Below are 20,574 nucleotides of genomic sequence, written 5' to 3' on the forward strand. Positions count from 1 at the left end.
TTAGTTCAATATTATAAACGCGTGTTTATTTCGTTTAGAAACTGAATTAATGATTTTCTTAATTATTTTGTTGTCAACGTTTTATTAAACTGCAATTACTTAGGTACCTTTTTCAGAACATAATGTAGGTAATATTTTTCTAAAAACTAGTTATGGTGTTACAGAAAAAATGCCATATAAATAGTCGTCTACATCAGAGTTCACGATGAAAACAATTAATTTTTAATTCAATTTATTTCAATTTATTCAAATAAATTAATACATAAAGCTTAATATAAGTCTTATAGTTAGAATATTAGGTAGGTACATAATAAAAACATAGGGAGCCTGTATTAGGATAAATAAATCCTGTATCACAGGCTCTTAGATACGGCGAGCGTTATTGATAAAATACAAAAATTTACTTATACAATATTTAGATATTAAATAATAATAGTTAAAATTTCTGGCAAAGTAAAGTTTAGATAGCACTAAAGAACTGTATCATACTCCAGACCAACAGGACATTATTCCCCAGCTCCCGTGCTAGGTTTGTACCTGTGTTACGGTGAGACAGAGAACAAGGCCGTCAGAGTCATTGATAAAAAAAATAAAATAAAAAAGCAAAATGCATTTAATTCTTTTCTTTTATTACGTCCTGATGTAAAATATTAAAAAATAGATTGGATGAATAACTTTCATTGTTTTTGCTTATGCCAATTTTATTTTCTATACAAGTGTGAATATAATATATTTTGGTAGGTATTGCAAGTTTATTAAAGGTCAAATTCAAGCACCTTCAAACAAGATAAAATTTATTAACCCAAATGCCTTACAAACTATTATAACATTGCTTATTCTGTAACAGAATCAAATAAACTAACAAGATATTTGAACCACTTGGTCCTGGCACGGATAAGGTGGTAAAATTAAATTGTATTTTTCAATAATTCCTGGAGGTAAAAATCGTCCACCAAGAAAATGTTTAGCATTGTCTAAAAATTCTGGTCTTGCACACAATTTTGGCGCCGATAGTGATATGAGGAGTGAAGGCTTCAGGAATTTATCAGAAACTGGTCCCTTTTCCACATTCCAGCCACTGGGGATGTCAACACTGAAAAAGAAGAGCATTTTAAATTATGTTATCACAAACTATTGCACAAAATTATGAAATAAATAATACCTGCAAACTGGTAAATCTGTATCAATAAGTGCATCTAATGCTGGCTTTAGTTCATTTCTCACAGGAGGTTTGAAACTAAACCCAAAAAGTGCGTCAACAAGAAGATGATAGTCATTGGATAGGTCTTTTGGTTTTGGTATTTTTTCCACAATATCTACTCCAAACTTTTCACATTGAGCAAGGAGGTTTTCATATAATGGTTTAGGTGTACGTTTTGGATAATGTACAGAGACATTGTAACCAAATAAGCGCATGTGGCGAGCTGCTACTAATCCATCACCTCCATTGTTTCCTGGACCACATACTATTAATGCTGAAGGATGTCTGGAATAAAAATATATAATTTAAGAGGATGCACGTAGTTATAACATACATATTTGATTATTTTAATCACTATAACAATCTTTGTTTTCATGAATAGTACAAAAAACCTAAGTTTAAACTATTAGCAGGCATGACTTACGAAGATGGTGGATAGGCCCGAGCAACAGCAGTTGCTACACTGAGCCCTGCAAGTTCCATTAGTTGATCTACGCTAAACTTATATTCATTAAATAGTTCCTCATCTAGCGCTGCAGCTTCTGCCTGAGTTAGGTAACGCATACGACGAGTATTGCAAATATTTCCACCGCCTGCCATCGCACTGTCTCCCCAAACGCTAGCTACACGTAACTATAAACAAAACAAGTAATTTAATTCACTACGTAGAAGTACCAATAAGTATACCGGCACATATACTTTGCTTACCAATAATGCACTTCCTATGAGCCTGGAAAAGAGCATTTATACGAGATACCTTAGTAAGATATCTGAAGGATCAATGTAGCAACTACAAAGATGTGTTGAGAACAAATAAAATTTTGTAAGATTGTGAAACTAGCACGAAAACAATGATTTCGTCGGCCTGAACAAGTTAGACCAAACGTCAATATTGTCAAAATTGATAACTTATGATAACGTTTCAGAACGTAAGGTATTGTGTAGTGTAACGCTGCGTTCGCACTGGTTCAACAAAGACGAAGGTATGAATATTTATATCGGAAGTCTCGGAACTGATAGCCTGAGTATTGTTACACTGTAGATTAAAAAATGTAAGCGAAAGCACGATAGCTTCTTTCGTCAATAGGACTGGCAATAGCTAATAGGTTCTTGTCTCAGTCGTTGGTTTTAATTAAACCGGTGTGGATAATGAATGTCGATTACACATTGAAATATTCTTGATGTAAAGTTGATCGTGTAACCATAGAACTTCGGAAGTGTTTAGTTGTCATCGTGACGGATTTGACAAATGTTGTTGTCAGTTTTGGTTTTTCGCTCATCCGTCACAAAAATGGCTGCGCTTAGGGTATTCAGTCGTAATTTACCATATTTACGACAGCAATTTTCCGCTTTATTAGGAAACACATCGCCATCGGTGAAGTTCATTTGTGTGGTAGTTATTATAGGGTATATTCTATCGTTTTCCGACGATGTTGTGGACGTTCTCAGTGTCACTCCAGGGTATTTGTTGCCACCTTCTTTTCAATTGTGGTCCACTTTCACGTTCTGGTTTCTCGAGATACATTTGTGGGAGGTGATCATCGACATAGTGACTGTGGGACTGTGTGGGAAACTAATAGAGCCGCTATGGGGTCAAATGGAAATGATGAAGTTTTTCCTCCTGACTAACATTGGTGTTGCGTTTCTGACGACGTTCTACTATTTAGTGATATTTGCGTGTACAGGACAAACGTCCTACTTGTTCGATATACACGTACACGGTCTGGCGGGGTACCTAGCCGCGGTGAGTGTAGCAGTAAAGCAGATAATGCCAGATCATCTGCTGATAAAAACACCATTAGGTGCGAATTGTTTGATAAGTATTGACGTTTTTGTGTTGTTGTTTCACATTATGAAGTTTGTAACACTTCACTAATCACCTTGAAAACATTACATACTTAGAAATATCAATAAATATCTACCTGTGTTATCTCAGATCTCACTAACATTTGAGCTAGGAAATTAGTTCCACATGACAGTTAAAACAACTTTTTAAATTGTATTTTTTTTTAGGGAAGTTGACAAACAGATCACTGCCACTGTTGATCCTAATAGCAGCTATTATTTTGTGGGCTATTGGAGCGCTGGAAGGCACTTATCCTTGCATGTGGGGAAGTGGAACCATTCTGTCCTGGATATACCTGAGGTTCTGGCAGAGGCACAGCAGTGGGACCAGGGGAGATATGGCTGATAACTTCAGTTTTGACAAGTAAGTATAGTTGTGTTTTCATTTTTCAACCAGAATTAGTTGGCTGCATTTTGGTAATATATTGTCTCACTCTCATTGGTATATAAACTATGCCTTTTGCATAAAAAAGTGTCTCATCTACAGTAGTTTATGAAGTTACAATTGTTTAGAGTATAGAAAATATAAAATCCATTGTATTTCATTAATTATTTTAGCAGTAACATAATTTGATTTTTTAATATGAGTTATCATAATAAAGAATGCTGTGGGAAATAATTCATTCACAGTTTTCATAAACAAAATTCTCAAGAAACCAGTTCAACAGAGTTGATTGGCTATGTAAATAAATGATGTAAATTAGTACATCATTATCATAATATTATAAAAAGCATTTTTTCAAAATAATGACTCAACATTTTGCTGTACTTTATAGAGAATTTTGCTATTCTTAATAGAGAATAGCTTGTAGACTGCCTCTGTATGGCAATCAGAACAGCTAATCATTAGGTCTCAGGTTCAATTCCTGGGTTGGGCAAAGTTGTCTATTCTCATTTATATAGGAATATTTTCAATTGTAGCTTGTTGCTTGGTAATTTGCCCTGCAAGTGTTTATAAGGCTCAGATCCAATGGAACTATCATTATATAACAGGCATGATACTACATATGAATGTTTGTATGTTTGAGCCTGTAATATGACTAGATAAGCATTTTCTTTTCACTCAGTTAACATTACCTATATTGTCATAAGTTTGAATAATACATACTTGATTGATTTAGTTTGTTGAATGATAAATTAATGATTAATGTTCAGCATTTTATTTATTACAGCAGTCATAAAACCATAAATCTTCCAATTGTACTGAAATTAATGATTACCTACATGTTTTTTGTTTGTAATATTGTATTGATTTTATATTTCACTTTAAGAACTGAATGCACATATTTATTTCTACCAATCCATATGACAAATATTACAACCAATCCCTTATTCACCCATCTAGTACTTACTGGCTTTGCATGGGTAGACATTTATTCCTTTCTTGCAATTGAAAATAGCCCATATTAATCGGTAATAATTAAGCATTCAAATGGTGAACATTAGCATACAAATCTTTTCTCTTTATTATATTAAGTATAAATTGGTACTACAAAGTAGGTATAAAGCCATTCTTAAAAGTATAAAGTCTTCACAAAACACTGTTGGCTTATTCTTGTTTTTTCACTGCATTGTTTTCCCACATCTCACAATATTTACAGTATTTAGTGATCTTACAGTCTTTGCATATTTACACTTTGTGCTTGAAGCATGTTTACTAACAACACTTCTTGTGTCTGTCTTTATACAAGTGTTTCAAACTTGAAGTAGTGGTACACATAATGCAATATGAATATCTTAAATTACAGTCATTGTATGATGATTCAAGGTCAAGGTGGGACTGAGTCACTTGTAGAAATAACTTTAAATTGTTGGATGTATAAAATTGGTATTTTATTTTTTATAGAAGATGTGGGTTTTTCCCCTAATGTTCTCTTGCAAATGAGTTGTCCTAACTTCTTCTTCAACTGTTAAATCCCGCTAGTCTATTTCCTGACTAGCCTGGTTTCAATACATTAACTCTTCTCAGATTAACTGAAAACAGCTGAATTGTTGGAGTCCTGAAATGTAGGCCAGCAGAGCATTAAAATTTTAAAGTACACATAATATGATATTTCAGCAATAATCATAGCTGAATATTGTCCTCATTTTCATTTACACAACAGAAGAGGTCTCATGTGTATGAACTCCATAGGTTACTCTCTCAAAAAGTATTATAAATGGAAGTATATTATTTGTTTGTGTCAAACAGAAAGTCAAATACTTTTAACCTAGATTTTGCTAAAGTTATCTTTCAAGTGTCTGTGATACTTGATAATACCTACTGGTTCTCATGTCTCAAACATTTGATTAAAACAATTGATTATAATCTACATACCTACTATTATGATGTTTTTTTTCATACTAATGTTTTCTTTTGTTATTGTTTCCAGTTTCTTCCCAACAGTTCTCCAGCCAGTAGTGCGAGGTATCCTCGGTCCGCCGCACCGGTGTCTTGTGAGACTAGGCTTATGTTCCCCGAGCCCGAGACGCGTGCACCTCGCGCTTAGCCCCCGAGGCGTCACTATTTCCATGCCAGGCGTTGAGCCGCAAGATATGGAGAGGCGGAGGTAATTTTGTGCTATATTTGTTTGAATAATAATAGCTTATAAGAAACATTATCTCACTGGAACCTATTGAAGTATGCACTTGTCATTTTATGCTTTTAATAATATCTGAGTCTACAAGAAATTTTGCTCTGTCATTTATCATCAAGAGATAATTAACAACGCTTTATTTATCTATGTATTATTTTGTATAATTTTCAGACAAATCGCGCTCAAGGCGTTGAGCGAGAGATTATCGAAGACTTCCGAACAAACGCGTCAAAAGAACTTATCGACCAAAGTGAATATGGATGCGGTGAGAAAGATGCAGTCCCAAGTTATCCCGCCGTTCCCCACAGAGGGCGCGGTGAGTCAGGGACCTTCCCCACCTCCCGCGGAAGCCACCCTAGTCGACCTAGGAACGGAACCTACGCCCCCTACAACCAAACAATCATGATCTTCACAGTACCACACATTACAATAATAAAAGGCTGTTCACAGAACCAATGTAGGAATAGGCATGGTTGATTTTTGAATGAAGATCTCAAACACTGGAATTCCGTGAATACGTGTTTTGATACTTGGCGGGAATGTGCTGTCGATTGACGTCATAGTTTGTGTCTCTTGCGTTAGAGCGAGAGACGATATGGGGTTTGGGTTTACAGCTAAAGGCGATTAAACATTCCTGTGAAGTCCAAATGTTTATCGAGTATGGTCTATTCAGCGAGTTGAAAAATTTAGAAAAATGATATTGATAGCGTATTTTAAAGTTTTTGAAGCGAGTTGCTGTAGTCAGTGTGATACAGGACGATTTCCTAGGTCTATGGTACTCAAGCCCTCTTATGATTTCCCGGCGTTGAACTCAAAGTTATACTGTATCATATTTCCTTAATTTATTTCTATCTATTCCTTCAATATTGGGGTAAATGTACAAACGCCGGATTTTGGAATGAATGAGGAACAAGACGTGGATGTTATCTAACACTGCCATGGCTACAGCAGACTACATTTTTATTATTTATCTCGCTGGAGGGACAGGAACGATGTCCTCTCGCATATTTGTCAATTGGTATATAAATAGGTTGTTGTTGAGCATTTCATGGACATGTTATGATAATGCATTTTTAATTTGTTTGTATGGTATTTATATGCAATATTATTTCTGCAGTGGCACTGTGAATTCATACAAGATAGTATTCATTTTATTTTCTTTTATAAAAATCCAATAGATATGGTAACATGTTGTATGTATGGGGTATAAAAAATAAAATATTTTTTGCAGATTTTATTGCATTTGTTGATTGTGTATGTTGTGAATGGATGATGTGACATATTGTAAATATAATTATTGATTAGTGTTAATTAATAAAATAAATATCTAATCACATAGTTTACATGTTTTATTGCTTTTATCAGGCATTTATTTTTACAAAATATTCATAATTCAGATCAATAGAATTAGGAGTTTTTACATATACAGTAACATAGAATAAATGTGAAGTATAATACATATCTATATTTTACAGTCTATTAACATTCATTTACAGAGAATTGAAATAAAAATACACTACTGTGAAAAATAAGAATCTATTAAAATCTATTTAGAATACAATAAATTCATGTAATAGTAAAAAGAATTAAATAAACTAAGGCTTTAATTTAAAATCTCCAAGCAAAACATGTTTAAAATTATCCAGCTTGTCTTGCAAACATTGAAACAAGCTACAATAGAAGTACAGAACGGACAGATAGTTGGGACTGTACACTATATCACACAAGTGGTGAACAACTTACTCTAACAATAAACTTCAGATACTTGCTGCTCCAATATAACGTAACATCCTCTTCTATAAGAACTGATAAAATATTCGATTCACATAACCATGTCCACTTGCACTACAAGTCAGTCTAGTGTTAACGACACTGGGCTAAGCTCAAACCAACTACTATGAATGTTACTGTCGAAACAAGAACATAAACAATTTTCTAACTACATATTGAGGTTATTGTACTGACAATGTTTAAAAAAGTTTTTTTTACACTTACTAAGTACAAGAAAGTTCTAACCCCCGGTTACTGAGTACATTTAGCGGTAGTTTATCTATTCAATACCCGTATGTTTATGAGTTTAAGCGCTATTGAATAGATAAACTACCGCTAACTGTACCTCAAAAACCGGGGGTAAATCCTGTACTCTAATATTTATTAACGGTTTAACTAATGTACAAATATGCTTGTTTTGACAGCAACAAATACACATAGCTGGTTTGAACTAGACTACCCAGATACGGGCCTATCATGACAGTTACTGGCGATATTCATATTCATCGTCGGCATCTGTCGCGAAGGGCCCGTATTGGGTGTGCTATTCCCGCCATCTGGGTCGGCGGCGATACAGGGGCTACCTGTAGTAGTGGTGCTGGGACTGCGGCGCCCACTGCTGGACCGGCACGTTGGGAGGCTGGTAGCCGTCCGCCCAGCGCGAGCTCTCGCCCATTGAGCTCACGCCGCCCATCGGCACGCTCGATGGTATCGGGTTCACGCCCGCTACGTTAGTTGTCATACTGCCGCCTACACAAATAGACAAATAGTTTAAGAATTGAGTTTGAATTCATGACATCGTAAGGCATTTACCTCTTCGTTGAAGTACTAAAGTGAATTAATAATAGTGATATAGGACAAAACAACAATATTTCAGCTTTCCGTTATCAGTTCGACAAAAGTAAAACGTTAAGATTCTCGTAGCATTTCTCATGCTATGGTTCTGTTTTTTTTATTAAGAATAGATGTAGATGGGTTGTAGATCTTACCTGGTTGTGTAACATACGACGGCGGGGCCGAGTAAGGAGCTGCTGCGTAGTATGTAGGCGGAGGTACGCTCATAGTGTGCATCACCGGCACCGACGACACGGGCGGTAGCGCTGGCGGCGGGACCGGCTGAGGCGGCTGGAATTATAACAATGACAATTATAATAAGATGAACTGAGTAGAAAGTTATGTTTTTTAGGCGTTGTTAGTAGTAGAACAAATGTGTAGTTTTATAAACACACATCATTAAGATTACTACTATAAATATGAGAGTTATTTTGGTTGAGACATTCATTGTTGCTCATAGTAATATGGTATAGTAAATTGGACCACGTAATCTACCAATATCTAGTATTTAAACTGAAAATCAGATGTCACTTGCCAACATAGTTTATAAGTCTACAAATTGCATGACAAACTTAAATGTAAGTTACAACATCTTACAGGATAATAGTTGTAGTAGTTGTGCGAGTCAGTCTGGTCCTGTATGGGCACGGTGATGAGGTTGGTGCGAGCCGTGCGCCGCTCCGGGCCTCCGCTGTGTGGATGTGTGTGGGCGCGGGGGTCGCTCGCTGACGGCGGGATCTGCTGCAACACATGGTTATGTTTCTGTTATGCACATATTTCTCGTATAAATAACACACACACACAAGTTTAAAGTTAAAAACATATTCACAAAAGTAACTCTTTTAAAATCTTTGTGTATGTAATCACAAGTATAAGATTTTAAGGATGTCTGTTAGGTTATTATGCGCTTAAATGAACTTTCGTATGAAGTTAATAACACATACGAAGATTAGAGAACTTATATCTCATCAATAATGAGATTTTAAGAGCATACAACACATAAAATTGCTGCAGGCTTCAGTATTACTACGAACGCAGCTTATATATCAACAATCTAGATCAATTTTGACTTGATTAGTTATGTAAGTTATGTTATTATAGCATAGACTTACCGTCATAGGTTTGACAATCGCCACAGTGTTGGACGGCGCTTCGGGCTCCGGTTTGTTCTCAGTCGCGCCCGATGATACATGCCGGTGATTGATGTGCGCTTGTAGGTCTCTCTGTAAAAAAAGTTGGCAATATTATTTAGTTAAAACTATTTTAATAACACAATACTGTGCAAAAATAACATTGATGAAGTAATATGAAAAGCATCTTATAGTAGCGAAAGTATAGGAAAGATTAAAAAGAAGTATAAATGTGTTAAAAACCCCAGGTTTCTGAGTACATCTAACAGTAGTTTATCGAATAGCGTTTAAACTCATATAAAAAATCTCTATTGAATAGATAAACTGCCGTGGTAAGAGAAAAAAGTGTGGTATTATTAACCTGTGAAAGGTATGTCCTCCTACAACCTGTGTTTCCATATCGTGTACCAGAATGTGTACACATAAATACTGTTCCTAATCCAGTCTGTTCCACTCTTAATACCTGGAACAAGCAAAATATTAATAATATTTTAAAATTATCACATTATTATTTGAAAAATAATTTTTTTGTTGGTAGGTGTACATAGGTCAGGTTGTATGTAATGTAAAAATATGTACCTTCTCCCTACACCTTGGGCAGTGTGTGTGGTCAGCTCTCGCACAAGACAAGCAGAACACATGCTTGCAAGGTATCTGAAATAAGATATGTTTGAACATCAGTATGACACATTTGAACTATGAATAAAAAGAAATTGATAATGGCATGAAATAGTTAGGTTCATCTATACATATTCGGTTTTGCTCCTAAGCTAGGCAGATTAGTGCCAAACTGAATCTTATGCTCGCTTCACACAGTAGCAAGCCTAAGATGAATTCTTAGTCAAGCAGTCAGACATTATAGATGGCTAATAAAATGAAAAGATTAAGTTTAATAGTAAACAGTGTACATACCATCCGTCCATAAATAAGTATAGGTTTGGAGCATATATCACAGCAGTATATCATGGGGTTGAGTACTTTCTCCCCAATGAGAGTGGCTCGGTGACTCCAGTCCAGTCTTAGCATCGGCTCCGGAGGCCCACGGGTCAGGGTTGTGAACACCGGCGCCTCTAGTTGCGATATGTCTGATGGAACTTCCACTGGAAAAGAATCATTCAAAAATTATTTGATTACACCTCACATAATATACATGTAACATAAGAGGTTGTACTAAAAATTTTGTGTATTACGACTCAATTTTGTATTTACAATTTTTCTAGACATCTTATTAATTATTATTATATGTAAAGGTACCTAATGTACGAGAAATATTCATACTTGATAAGAAAATAAAATATGTTCATTGTGTCAGTTACTTTACAAGGATGCTCATTTCATAGCAAGGAGATAAAAAACCCTAAAAAACTAACACATATACACCACAGACAACTGGTCCATTTGTTATTAATCTAAATAAAAGAAACATTCTAACTGGATTTAAAACCATTGATAGGGCTCTGTTTTTTACCTTCTGGTACAGAACCCTAAAAAAGTATTGTTATCATAAATCTCAGTTGATAAACTTTCAAACATTAGATTCTTGGTAAATGATAGAACACTAAAAGACTATACATAATTTTTAATATTTTTCTTGCAAAAATGAAAATTTCAACATAAAATAACTGCACTTACTCATACATAGTATTATCGGAAGTGAATGGACCTTTTGACATCATGAAATGAGGAGCTGTCTGCATTATCAATAAGTGATAACATGCAATCACAAAATTGATAAACATCCTACTGATAATCTTGTTGTATTTACTTATGACATATTAAAGCTCAAAACTTTTTATATAGCTTATTGGTAACATTTTAAAAAGAATAAGTAAATCATAGACAAAACACAAATGTTTACAGTTGGATCAGATTCTTAAAAAAAAAACTACTACAGGTAATTGTGACAGACTATTTAGGCAGAGGAATTTAGTTTGGAGTAAAGTTCAGTAAACTTACATTTCGGCGGTTCAGTCTGTTCCGGTTCTTCCTTCACCTCCTCAGTGATGACTTCTTCAGGTTCCTGAGAAGTTTCTTCAACTGAACATTCTTCTTCATCACTTGACATAACTTTCGGCACTTTCTTACCGCGGCCACGGCCTCGCCCCCTACCCCTGCCTCGGCCACGACCTCGGCCTCTGCCCCTAGCGTTCCTCTTCTCACTATTCATGTTTTTTTTACTCTAAGTTCAACTTCAAAACTCAAAGCTTAACACTATAACCTCAACAGAAATAACAGTTACACAACAAACACTAAGCCGTCAATTAAACAATACATCATGTATTTAGTACACTGCACTGTATTTCTAGTTTATTTTGGAGGGATTCTGTTAGTTATAAGAAAATTCCATAGAAATCACAATCGTCACGAAAAGCGGTTCATCGATTACGTTTATAGTGTTGTGCAAGAAGTCGATTAATTTTGAGTGGTAACTCGACTATAACCTAATTATGTCCCTGTCATTGCAGTCTTTTTTCAAAAGTAGATTTCGCAAGTGGAAGTTGATATATAAAAATAAATTAAAATAACTAAGTAAACTGTTTACCATTCAAACAAGTAAAAAAGTGGAATATTCACATACTTCTATAATATTAATAGCAACGCGCAACGCCATCACATCGTTAGAATCGTAACTTCCCTATTTGCGTTACATTACACTCAGATACAATTAAGCAAAGAATTCCTTATTTAATATTTTATTAATAATAAACAAGCGTTTCCAATCGAAGTCTTGTATATAAATAGAAAAAAAGATATTTAATCTTAAGTGGCTATAGTAAGTCAATGCTTCTTTACATGGAGCGTTTATAAAAGAAATACTCAATTCACATACTGGAAGAATGGAACGTATTGAAAAACAATGTCAAATAAAATAAAAAATATAATTTGCCGGTTTCGTCCGTGTGGTAAATTATCAAAAATCATTAATTCTGGAAGATGAACGTGATGGGAGAACTGAAATTACAAATCAATTCAGTGAGTAAAATCAGATGTTTTCATAACTTTTGTTACATCACCGAAAAAATGCCGCATCCGGCAACACGTTTCAGCGGTAAATTTAACTTGTTTTCAGTATGATTAAAGCGTTTCACCGGTATTCTGGGGCCAGTTTACATTTTATGTATGAAAAAACCACAAAACGGGCAATATTCCCTAACGTAACCAGTAACCCGTCTACCCCCAGACGCAATTAGCATAACAGCAACATGACTTCTTAGAGAGATTCTTATTGTTCTTCTTGCACAAAAGACATAAGTATGTATGGCGGTAATAATAAACACTAATTAGATGCGGCATCCACTTGCGATCGGAGTCGGTTTCCTGTGTCTGTTGTGGTACCGAGAGATTTCGGTCGTAAATCTTGACTGCAGGCGTGTGCTTCCGCATTATACAACTTCATGTTATGGCAATACGCTGATTGCAAAGCTATTCCAGCTGTCAATCAAAACATTAACACTTATCCCTTTGAAAATAAACTAAAAATTTATTAGTTCTAAAATATCAATATTTATGTAGGTACTTAAGTAGGTAGGAACAGAAAGACGCGCGGAAAACAATGCAGTCTTTATTATTCCGTTTTGTGTTCTCTTCTGGTTTTTGTGATATTTTTAGCCGCTGATCATTTTCTGGTCTTCCCTTTGTATTAAAACTGACTTCGTAATTATTACTTGACTTTGTAAGACTGAAGATTTGTCTTTTCTCGAATCTTTGCAATGAGATAGGTAATACGTGTACTTTCTCAATCTGTATCTTAATACCTATTAAATTACCAGAATCTATTCTGTTAGGAGGTATCCAGAATAAAGGTAGCAGCTGTTCCGAAAAATGTGATTTGATGATCGATCAGCTCACCAAAGATGCTTAGGCTTAAGTAGTTGATAATAAATTTAAGAATATCAAATAAATAACAATATGCCGCATACTCTTGTAATCGTTCACGGAGAAGATAAGTAAGTTCTATCTATTCTTGGTAATTGTCAATCTGTATTGCATCAGTTTGGAATAAATCAGTATTTTTTTATTCAATCGTTCAATCCTATCGTAAGTTATAGAGAGGTACGTTATTGCTATTAACCCACTTAGAAGAATATACTGTAACTTTCTACTCCATGCGTAATACACTGCGTAAATCCTAATCCCGCGGAAAGGATAAAAAATAGTAACTGCAGCATTAATAAATCATGCGAATTATATACAATAATTGCACATTAGCCACATACATAAACGCTCGGCTAGCAGTTTTCGTTAACTGTTTTGCTCCTCTTGCTTAAAATAGTGTCATTTTGATGATCAAATAGTTTATTACCTATTCGATGAACTCATATTACAGTCTTAATTAAAACAAACGAGTTCAAAAGTATCGGTAGCGGATCCTCAAATTACGATTGCTCTAATTCTCATTTTACGTCTATCAACGTTGGTAACTAATAAATCGATGCCAAGAGAGAGCTGCCTCAGCGTTACTTAGCGGCAAATGCTAATTGTTTAACACTTATTACGTAATCAGTTCATTTACCCCAAAGGTTTCGCAAATGCGTTTTTCGTAACGCACTTTGACGTATGCAGGCAGCGTCTTCGTACTTCGATGTCATAACTCACCGATCATATTACGGTGTCTTTTTACATACATAAAAATGTATTGCATTGTATGTGTGAACGGTTTATGATTTGTTTTGTTATGCAGTTAGAGGTACACGTGTAGAGCAACATGGTTTTGTTTCTCATTTATGTACGAATTTACCAAAGGAACTATTACCATTACTATTTTTTGGTTTTGGAGTTCTAAGCACTCTATGTCTATTACTTAAGTAATATGAGATATTTATATCTTCAGAAGAGCATCATTGTGGTAGCAACACTTGGTTCGCGACACTTCTGTAGCACTAGATTTCATCTCATGCTTTCGTTTCTAATAGAAAAGAATATTTGAGAAATTCACCCTGAATACTATTTGTATGTTTACAAAAGCCTCCTCAACACAACACAACAGATTGTGAATTTCGTTCGATATCGAATCTCATAATGTAAAAGATATCCACCTGATTTTCAAGCACTACTTCAAGAAGAGGAACTCTACACCTATTATTTTCTCCGAATCGTTCTGCGAACAGTTAAGCTTGAAAGGCTTTGTTATTACAAAACAGTGTATAATCCTCCACGCCTTGATCGTGCATGTTTTCTATAAGATAAGGTGGAATCATCGAGACGGTACACAATAACCGATAGTATCCACTATCGTTCAACGACGACACTGTCTAGATTTAGTCACGTCGGGTGATGGGGCTTGATTTATTGAGTACTAGCTGACCCGCGCAACTTCGCTTGCGTCTAATAAGAGAGAATGAGTGAAATTTTTCCCCGTTTTTGTGACATTAATTACTGGTACTCTGCTCCTTTTGGTCGTAGCGTGATGATATATAGCCTATGTCCTTTCTCGGGTATCAAAGTATCTCCATATCAAATTTCATGCAAATTGGTTCAGTAGTTTAGGCGCGAATGAGTTGCAGACAGACAGACAGACAGAGTTACTTTCGCATTTATAATATTAGTATGGATTTAGATCTCCCAGCGACTTTTCTTGCTATAGATTTTCCGTGATTAACCCACTATTTTCTAGAAAATTGGTCTGTTTTTTGTTTTTGATATTATTGACAATAATAGATTATGTTCTATTTTCGTTTGGTACAAAGAAATAAAGCATAATTCTTTGTAATATTAGTAGAGATATAGATAACATTTCCAACCGGACTTGCAGAATACAAAATATTATTATTATCAAATGAAGATTACATGAACTGGTGGCCTTGAGATTAGTAAAGGTTGTTAAAATACATCCTTTGCCGAACATACTTTGTTTCCCACTTATATTGAGTATGACGCCATGTTCATTATTCTACATAGTTAATCAGAATTCTGTGCGACAGTGTCGGTACCGGTTGCAGCCATGTACGGTCATAGCATGCACAGACTACAGTTTAAAAATCACAAGAGTGCATAATTAGGAGAGGAACTGGTTGCCCGCTCGTCGCTACAAGTACTCACATAACCTGTTTTGGAGATTCTCCATTTATATAAAGTAAACAGGTATTAACGACATCGCATCTTTTTTATACAATGTCCGCAATGAATTAGCATACAAAGTAAAAATATTTGCGAAATGGTCGAAAAACGTGACAAAGGAAGATTCTTGAAGTTTATTGTTGTAATAAATACTAGGCGGATGTTGTCCATCTCAGAATGTTGAATGTAACAACATCCATCGATTACTACGAAGCCGGTTCTTGCATAAATTTCGTACGAGAATAAAAACATACTCCGTTCAGGGCTACAAGATGTTTTGACGCCTGGCGCCAAAGCATTTCAGGGGATGTAGCCAAGTCTAAGAATCAATAGCATAATCTGCGTATCGGTCGATGTTTAAAAGATTAACCCAACCTTCTGATAGGCACGCATTCTTCCTGTTACTTTGAAACGTGACATGTCTATGTAGATTTTAGACTTCTCCCATCCGAATTCTCGGCAACGGTTTTGTCATTTGCATAAACCGTTCTTACTACTTCAGCCTATGTTTGCTATTTATCGAACGTAAGTATTCCCATAGCCGAGTCGCAGAAAACTTACAAATGACTTGTTGTATAAGTACGGTGTGTTATTAATACTCAAGTGGATTCTCAGTGGCTCTTATCCTTCTGATATTGCCGACGAGGCAACCTCACTGTACTGTAATATCGCTCTCAAAGTACACTATTAAATGTTATCTTCGGACTTGTTATTATTATGATATCCTCACCTTACCTTTGTAGTAATGTGATTTTGTGTTAGTGGAATGCCCTAGATCCTTCTCATAAATGTATTAAGTATATTAATGTGTATATTGCTTGTTCGATTAAATATTCGTGCCAAAATGGTGTATTTTAGTTGGGTTGGCAACTTTGCCTATTCAGAATGATAGTTATTTACTCCAAAATAATTCCTCCTTATCGTTCTTAAATCATAACAAATCAGTATTTGGTTTATATTGTCTGAACTTGATAATTGAGTGCAATCGCACTTTTTCTAATCTCTTTTTGTTTCAATTCATTAATTGATGTACGAATAAATTTAATACTCACTATTAATCCCTTTGTTTGTACGGTACTACCTAAACCACAAAAAGCCCTGTTTATTTCTTAAAAAAATAATGCATGCTCTTTGAGATTTTAAGGCATCTAAAAACCTTTTTCCCGCTTCACAAATATACATATTCGTCAGAATTAACTATACCAAGTGATACAACACTACTGCTAGAACAATCTCTAGGCAACTATTAGAGTACGTTTCATCATGCAAAGTGACGTTGATCGATGCCTGAGGTCTTAGTCACTGTGATTAACACCACATGTACTGTAATATTTTAAAATGTTGGTTAATAAAAATCTTGGCGATTCCATGCCGATGAGTAATATGCCTACGTATGTATACTCCACCACGTAGTCTGGTTTCACTTGCACGGCAGACTTATTGGTATCGATAATCGTATCTTTTGTTGTTGTTGGCAAGCTATCTAGTTGTTAGTGCTATATTAATTTATCTTTATAGGTGCAATAGAAGTACTATCAAACGATTTGTCTTCTGGGTTTTACCAAAGTAACACTTTCTTTGTAGATAAAGTAAGTACTGAAAAAACCAATGCATAAACGTCAGATATCTTTAGTTATTTCTAAGAAATTCCGGTGTTGGTTCAGCTTTTGTTGACATTGTTGTCGTTACCCTAAAATATTCTATACTATGCTATGAAATCATCGGACTAATTTAATATACTGACGATTTGATATAGTCAAAGCAGACACCTTGTGAACTCAGGATAGGTAAAACAAATCATACTACAAACACGTGACTCGTTCAGTCAAGAACTAAACATAATTTTTCAACCTCTCTCAGTTAATATTAATGTAACATTCGCTGCTCTTGTTGTATTGTGATTAGATGTTTATCCAGGGCGCTTCGGTATTCATGAGGTCATTGCCGTTGGCCCCTTATATTTAGAGGTCTATTAACGTAATGTTCTGACTTGTATTATATCACTGAGTTCCTTTGCTCCCTATTATATCATGTTCCTGTTGAATTAGTTTATGGTCTTTCCTACTAATGGTTGGTAATCGTATTCTGCGTGTAATGTCTGGATACAGCTGCGTACAGGTTTCCTGGAACCATGTTATTATAATCTGGTGCTGTATATGAAATTTTATCTCCATGTTGGGTTATCCCTGTAAGAAAATTCTTGCTTTCATCTTTACCTTGTAAGTCATTAAAATGATTAAAGTATCAGAATCAATCGTTCATATTAGTGCACTTTGATCTCCGTTTATTGTAATACCACTTTCCTTCTGACGTTTTCCATTATCTAGTATGATTGCTTCTGAGATACCATTATCATTAAATGGTTCTTGTAACGGAAAAATACAAGACGAAATGAACTGATTAGTTTGCGTTCTACATATTTATAAGTTTTCACGTATTTTAACACATGAAAGAGAAAGAAGATCGTAAACACGATAGTTTATGAAGATAGAAAATACAAGACAGTTTGTTATTTGCACATTATTTTGGTGAATCTGCTTTCCATTTGCCATATGCCAATTTTATTACCGAGTGATTTAAATGGAATTACACGCGCGTCTATTGAAACTGTTCATTCTATTTCGTTTGTACCACATTACCTGCCCATCACTGGATGATATGTGATGTAAATACCAACCTAATAGAAGACACTCGTACTTCAAAGACGACAGTTTTAAGCAAGAAAATAAACTTTTTGCATCAAACGGCTGTAAGCAAGATGATTACACATCGTAAATCGAGAAGCGACTTCAAAAGTTCTTAAATGAGATAATTTTTTCAACCAATATGTTGTTCTATTATAAGTCGGTATAGAATAGTTACTTTGTTAGTTTTTTCAAAAGCTCCTAGCTCAAATTGGAGCATCGAGTATTATTAAATATAGTAACCTTGGAATTCAGTCGTTTTTACATGATGGTATTTGTTAAAAAGGAATTCTTTATGACTTGTCTGCTGGTTGTGTTGATTAGTTAGCTCTGATTCACCTTAATAATGGGTTCGGTAAGCTTTTCATTGGGTTAAATAATTTGGAAAAAATTAGTTTAAGGAAGAGTAAGGGTGGGTTTAGATTTTAGTGGCCGAAAACAATCTTAGGTTTTCAGACCAAAAAAAGATTGTATAACGTCTAAAATGGTTTACCGACACAACTGTATTATGTAAATATGTAAGTAGTTTGCCTTAGCCCTACATACGGGTGAAGTTAAATAAAGGCCTGTAACATTTACATAAACGCAAAACTACCAACAATTGATAGCGACTTACAAGAATAGTTAACATAATGCTAAGGTCTACAAGTCAAATACTAGACACTAGACAGATAACTCAAGGGTTCTGATAACACTTGTGACATTTTTATTACAACTGTCTCGCAATAAAGGTATGATATACGATAATGTTTGCAATCCTATATTACTTATCATAATATTACCAACAAAGAAAGCTTTCGGCCTTTTAACAATGCATTTTAATGAGCCTGTAGGCGTCTGAAACGTGAGGCACATCTTAATATAATCTACACTTGTGTATGAAACATAAACCCTATTACTAACAGCATAAGAATTAATATAACTCTTGTACCAATGTACAGTTTATTCAAATTCAGTCAAATCATTTGTGATATGCTCACAAATGTTGAATATAATACTGGAATCCATTCCTGTGTGGTGTTTACGATAGGTTTGTTCGAGCAAATACGGATTTCCAATAAAGTAAGTTTGCTTAGCGATTTCCAAGTGTATGGGTGTGAATGTTTAACAGGCCCTTGATGTTTTATTTTTATTGTGTTTATCGACGAAGTACGCAGTAAGAAGTGCGTTGTTGTTATAAATAAAACATGTTTTTTTTTATTTCATCTTGGTTATAATACCGAAAGGCGAAGACATATTTAAGAACCGCAGTTATTTTTGAGGCTGAAATTCATATTGATCCTGTAGTTCTCGTAGATCATAACAGATGTCGTAACGTGTTGTTTCATTGCATGAGATCTATTTTTGGCTTAGAATAGTTCTGTACAGTTGCTAAAAGAGGGCGGTCGTACTAACGTACAGAAATCAATATAGTAATGTGTATAATAATAAATATTGACTAGAGAAATTTAAGCATTTATAATTTGTAAACTTTTAAGTGCAAATGTTCGCGGGCGTATAAAATGAAATTGAACTGAAAGATTTTTTTGTTATGCTTTGTCCGTATACGCATCTAAGTTTGCGTTTTGTTTTACAAATGAAATTAAGATGATTTAAAGAACACCCCGTTTGTAATATTTTTTTTTTATTTCAAACAGCAAGAGCAATCCTTGAATCGACCTCTACATGTAATAAAAGCAAATATAGTTTATTTCTTATAATTTTATTACACATTCATGGCATGTTGGCTTGTGTTAGTAAACAGTCGTTCCTAGTCCTAGCGATCAACGAGGTTAAACAATCTGCGACCTCACTTAATGCTCAATCTATGGCTATAATACTGCTTGTTGCCTGTATTAGATATTATAAGCTGAACGTTTCCGGGAAACTTTCATATAGCAGTTGCCTTCAGACGTGACCGCATACGAACTGAAAAGTTAATGGATTAAGAGAAAACCTCTGCCTTTACTTGATTCTATAATTACTACAGATACTCTTGAAGAGTGTTCTATTCTTAGGCTAGAAGGCAAGCTGATGTGTGTACTGATTACGTACATGATTCGCATGTAATATGACAGCACGACCTTTAGATAAAGTGCATTTTGTTTCGTTTTCCCTAATCACGGGGTTATCACCGGTGCAGCGGTGCAGTGAAGCGCCACTGTAAATAGGTGCCGATTTCTTTAGCTTGGGTGTATCAGCTGTATGCATGTGTGATAATATGATGAAATGTAAATATTTATATCCATCATATTGACCGAAATACGCCTTTGACCCCTCAGGTGATCCTGAACATTTGTAGTTCCGTGGTTGTATTATAGAATTTAAAGACTTCTTGAACATGCACGCAATGCACGCAGAAATGTTTGATCGAATTCAGATGTTGAACTCTTGTCATTAAAGAGTATTGATGAAAATGTCTTATTGCTGCAAGTGACAATTTTGCCAATCGTAGTTGGTTGTTCTTCAATATCTCTGTTCTTCAAACATTATTCTGT

At 34.9% G+C, this 20,574-nt stretch overlaps 4 protein-coding genes across 5 annotated transcripts in view; 2 read left to right on the forward strand and 2 right to left on the reverse strand.

The window, feature by feature from the left end:
- Window positions 1-767: 767 nt before the first annotated feature.
- On the reverse strand, window positions 768-2,094 carry Naxe (NAD(P)HX epimerase). The gene is made up of 4 exons (XM_076114966.1): window positions 1,910-2,094; window positions 1,626-1,834; window positions 1,163-1,486; window positions 768-1,093 (listed from the first exon to the last, which is right to left on the reverse strand). The coding sequence occupies exons 1-4, from the start codon at window positions 1,943-1,945 to the stop codon at window positions 859-861; spliced, it is 804 nt and encodes a 267-aa protein (XP_075971081.1). The 5' UTR covers window positions 1,946-2,094; the 3' UTR covers window positions 768-858.
- Window positions 2,095-2,449: 355 nt separating this feature from the next.
- Window positions 2,450-6,960, forward strand: LOC142972804 (transmembrane protein 115). Its single transcript, XM_076114111.1, has 4 exons — window positions 2,450-3,003; window positions 3,215-3,410; window positions 5,419-5,595; window positions 5,794-6,960. The coding sequence occupies exons 1-4, from the start codon at window positions 2,451-2,453 to the stop codon at window positions 6,026-6,028; spliced, it is 1,161 nt and encodes a 386-aa protein (XP_075970226.1). The 5' UTR covers window position 2,450; the 3' UTR covers window positions 6,029-6,960.
- Window positions 6,951-11,789, reverse strand: Hakai (E3 ubiquitin-protein ligase Hakai). Of its 2 annotated transcripts, none has more exons than XM_076114112.1 (8): window positions 11,313-11,789; window positions 10,269-10,456; window positions 9,936-10,010; window positions 9,718-9,819; window positions 9,339-9,449; window positions 8,824-8,967; window positions 8,382-8,517; window positions 6,951-8,142 (listed from the first exon to the last, which is right to left on the reverse strand). In XM_076114112.1, exons 1-8 carry the CDS (start codon window positions 11,521-11,523, stop codon window positions 7,973-7,975), a joined length of 1,137 nt encoding a protein of 378 aa, XP_075970227.1. In that variant the 5' UTR covers window positions 11,524-11,789; the 3' UTR covers window positions 6,951-7,972. The 2 variants fall into 2 exon arrangements, with proteins under 2 accessions (XP_075970227.1, XP_075970228.1); XM_076114113.1 differs by having other exon boundaries at window positions 8,824-8,964; window positions 11,313-11,786.
- A 405-nt stretch (window positions 11,790-12,194) lies between these two features.
- The window catches only part of Lk6 (MAPK interacting serine/threonine Lk6 kinase), a 74,080-nt gene continuing 65,700 nt past the window's right edge, over window positions 12,195-20,574 (forward strand). Inside the window, exon 1 of the mRNA XM_076114114.1 lies at window positions 12,195-12,329. The gene's annotated coding sequence lies outside the window, so the exon portion shown is untranslated. The remainder of the gene's footprint in view (window positions 12,330-20,574) is intronic.

The sequence above is a fragment of the Anticarsia gemmatalis genome, chromosome 5 (assembly GCF_050436995.1).
Source record: "Anticarsia gemmatalis isolate Benzon Research Colony breed Stoneville strain chromosome 5, ilAntGemm2 primary, whole genome shotgun sequence".
Lineage (NCBI taxonomy): Eukaryota > Metazoa > Arthropoda > Insecta > Lepidoptera > Erebidae > Anticarsia > Anticarsia gemmatalis.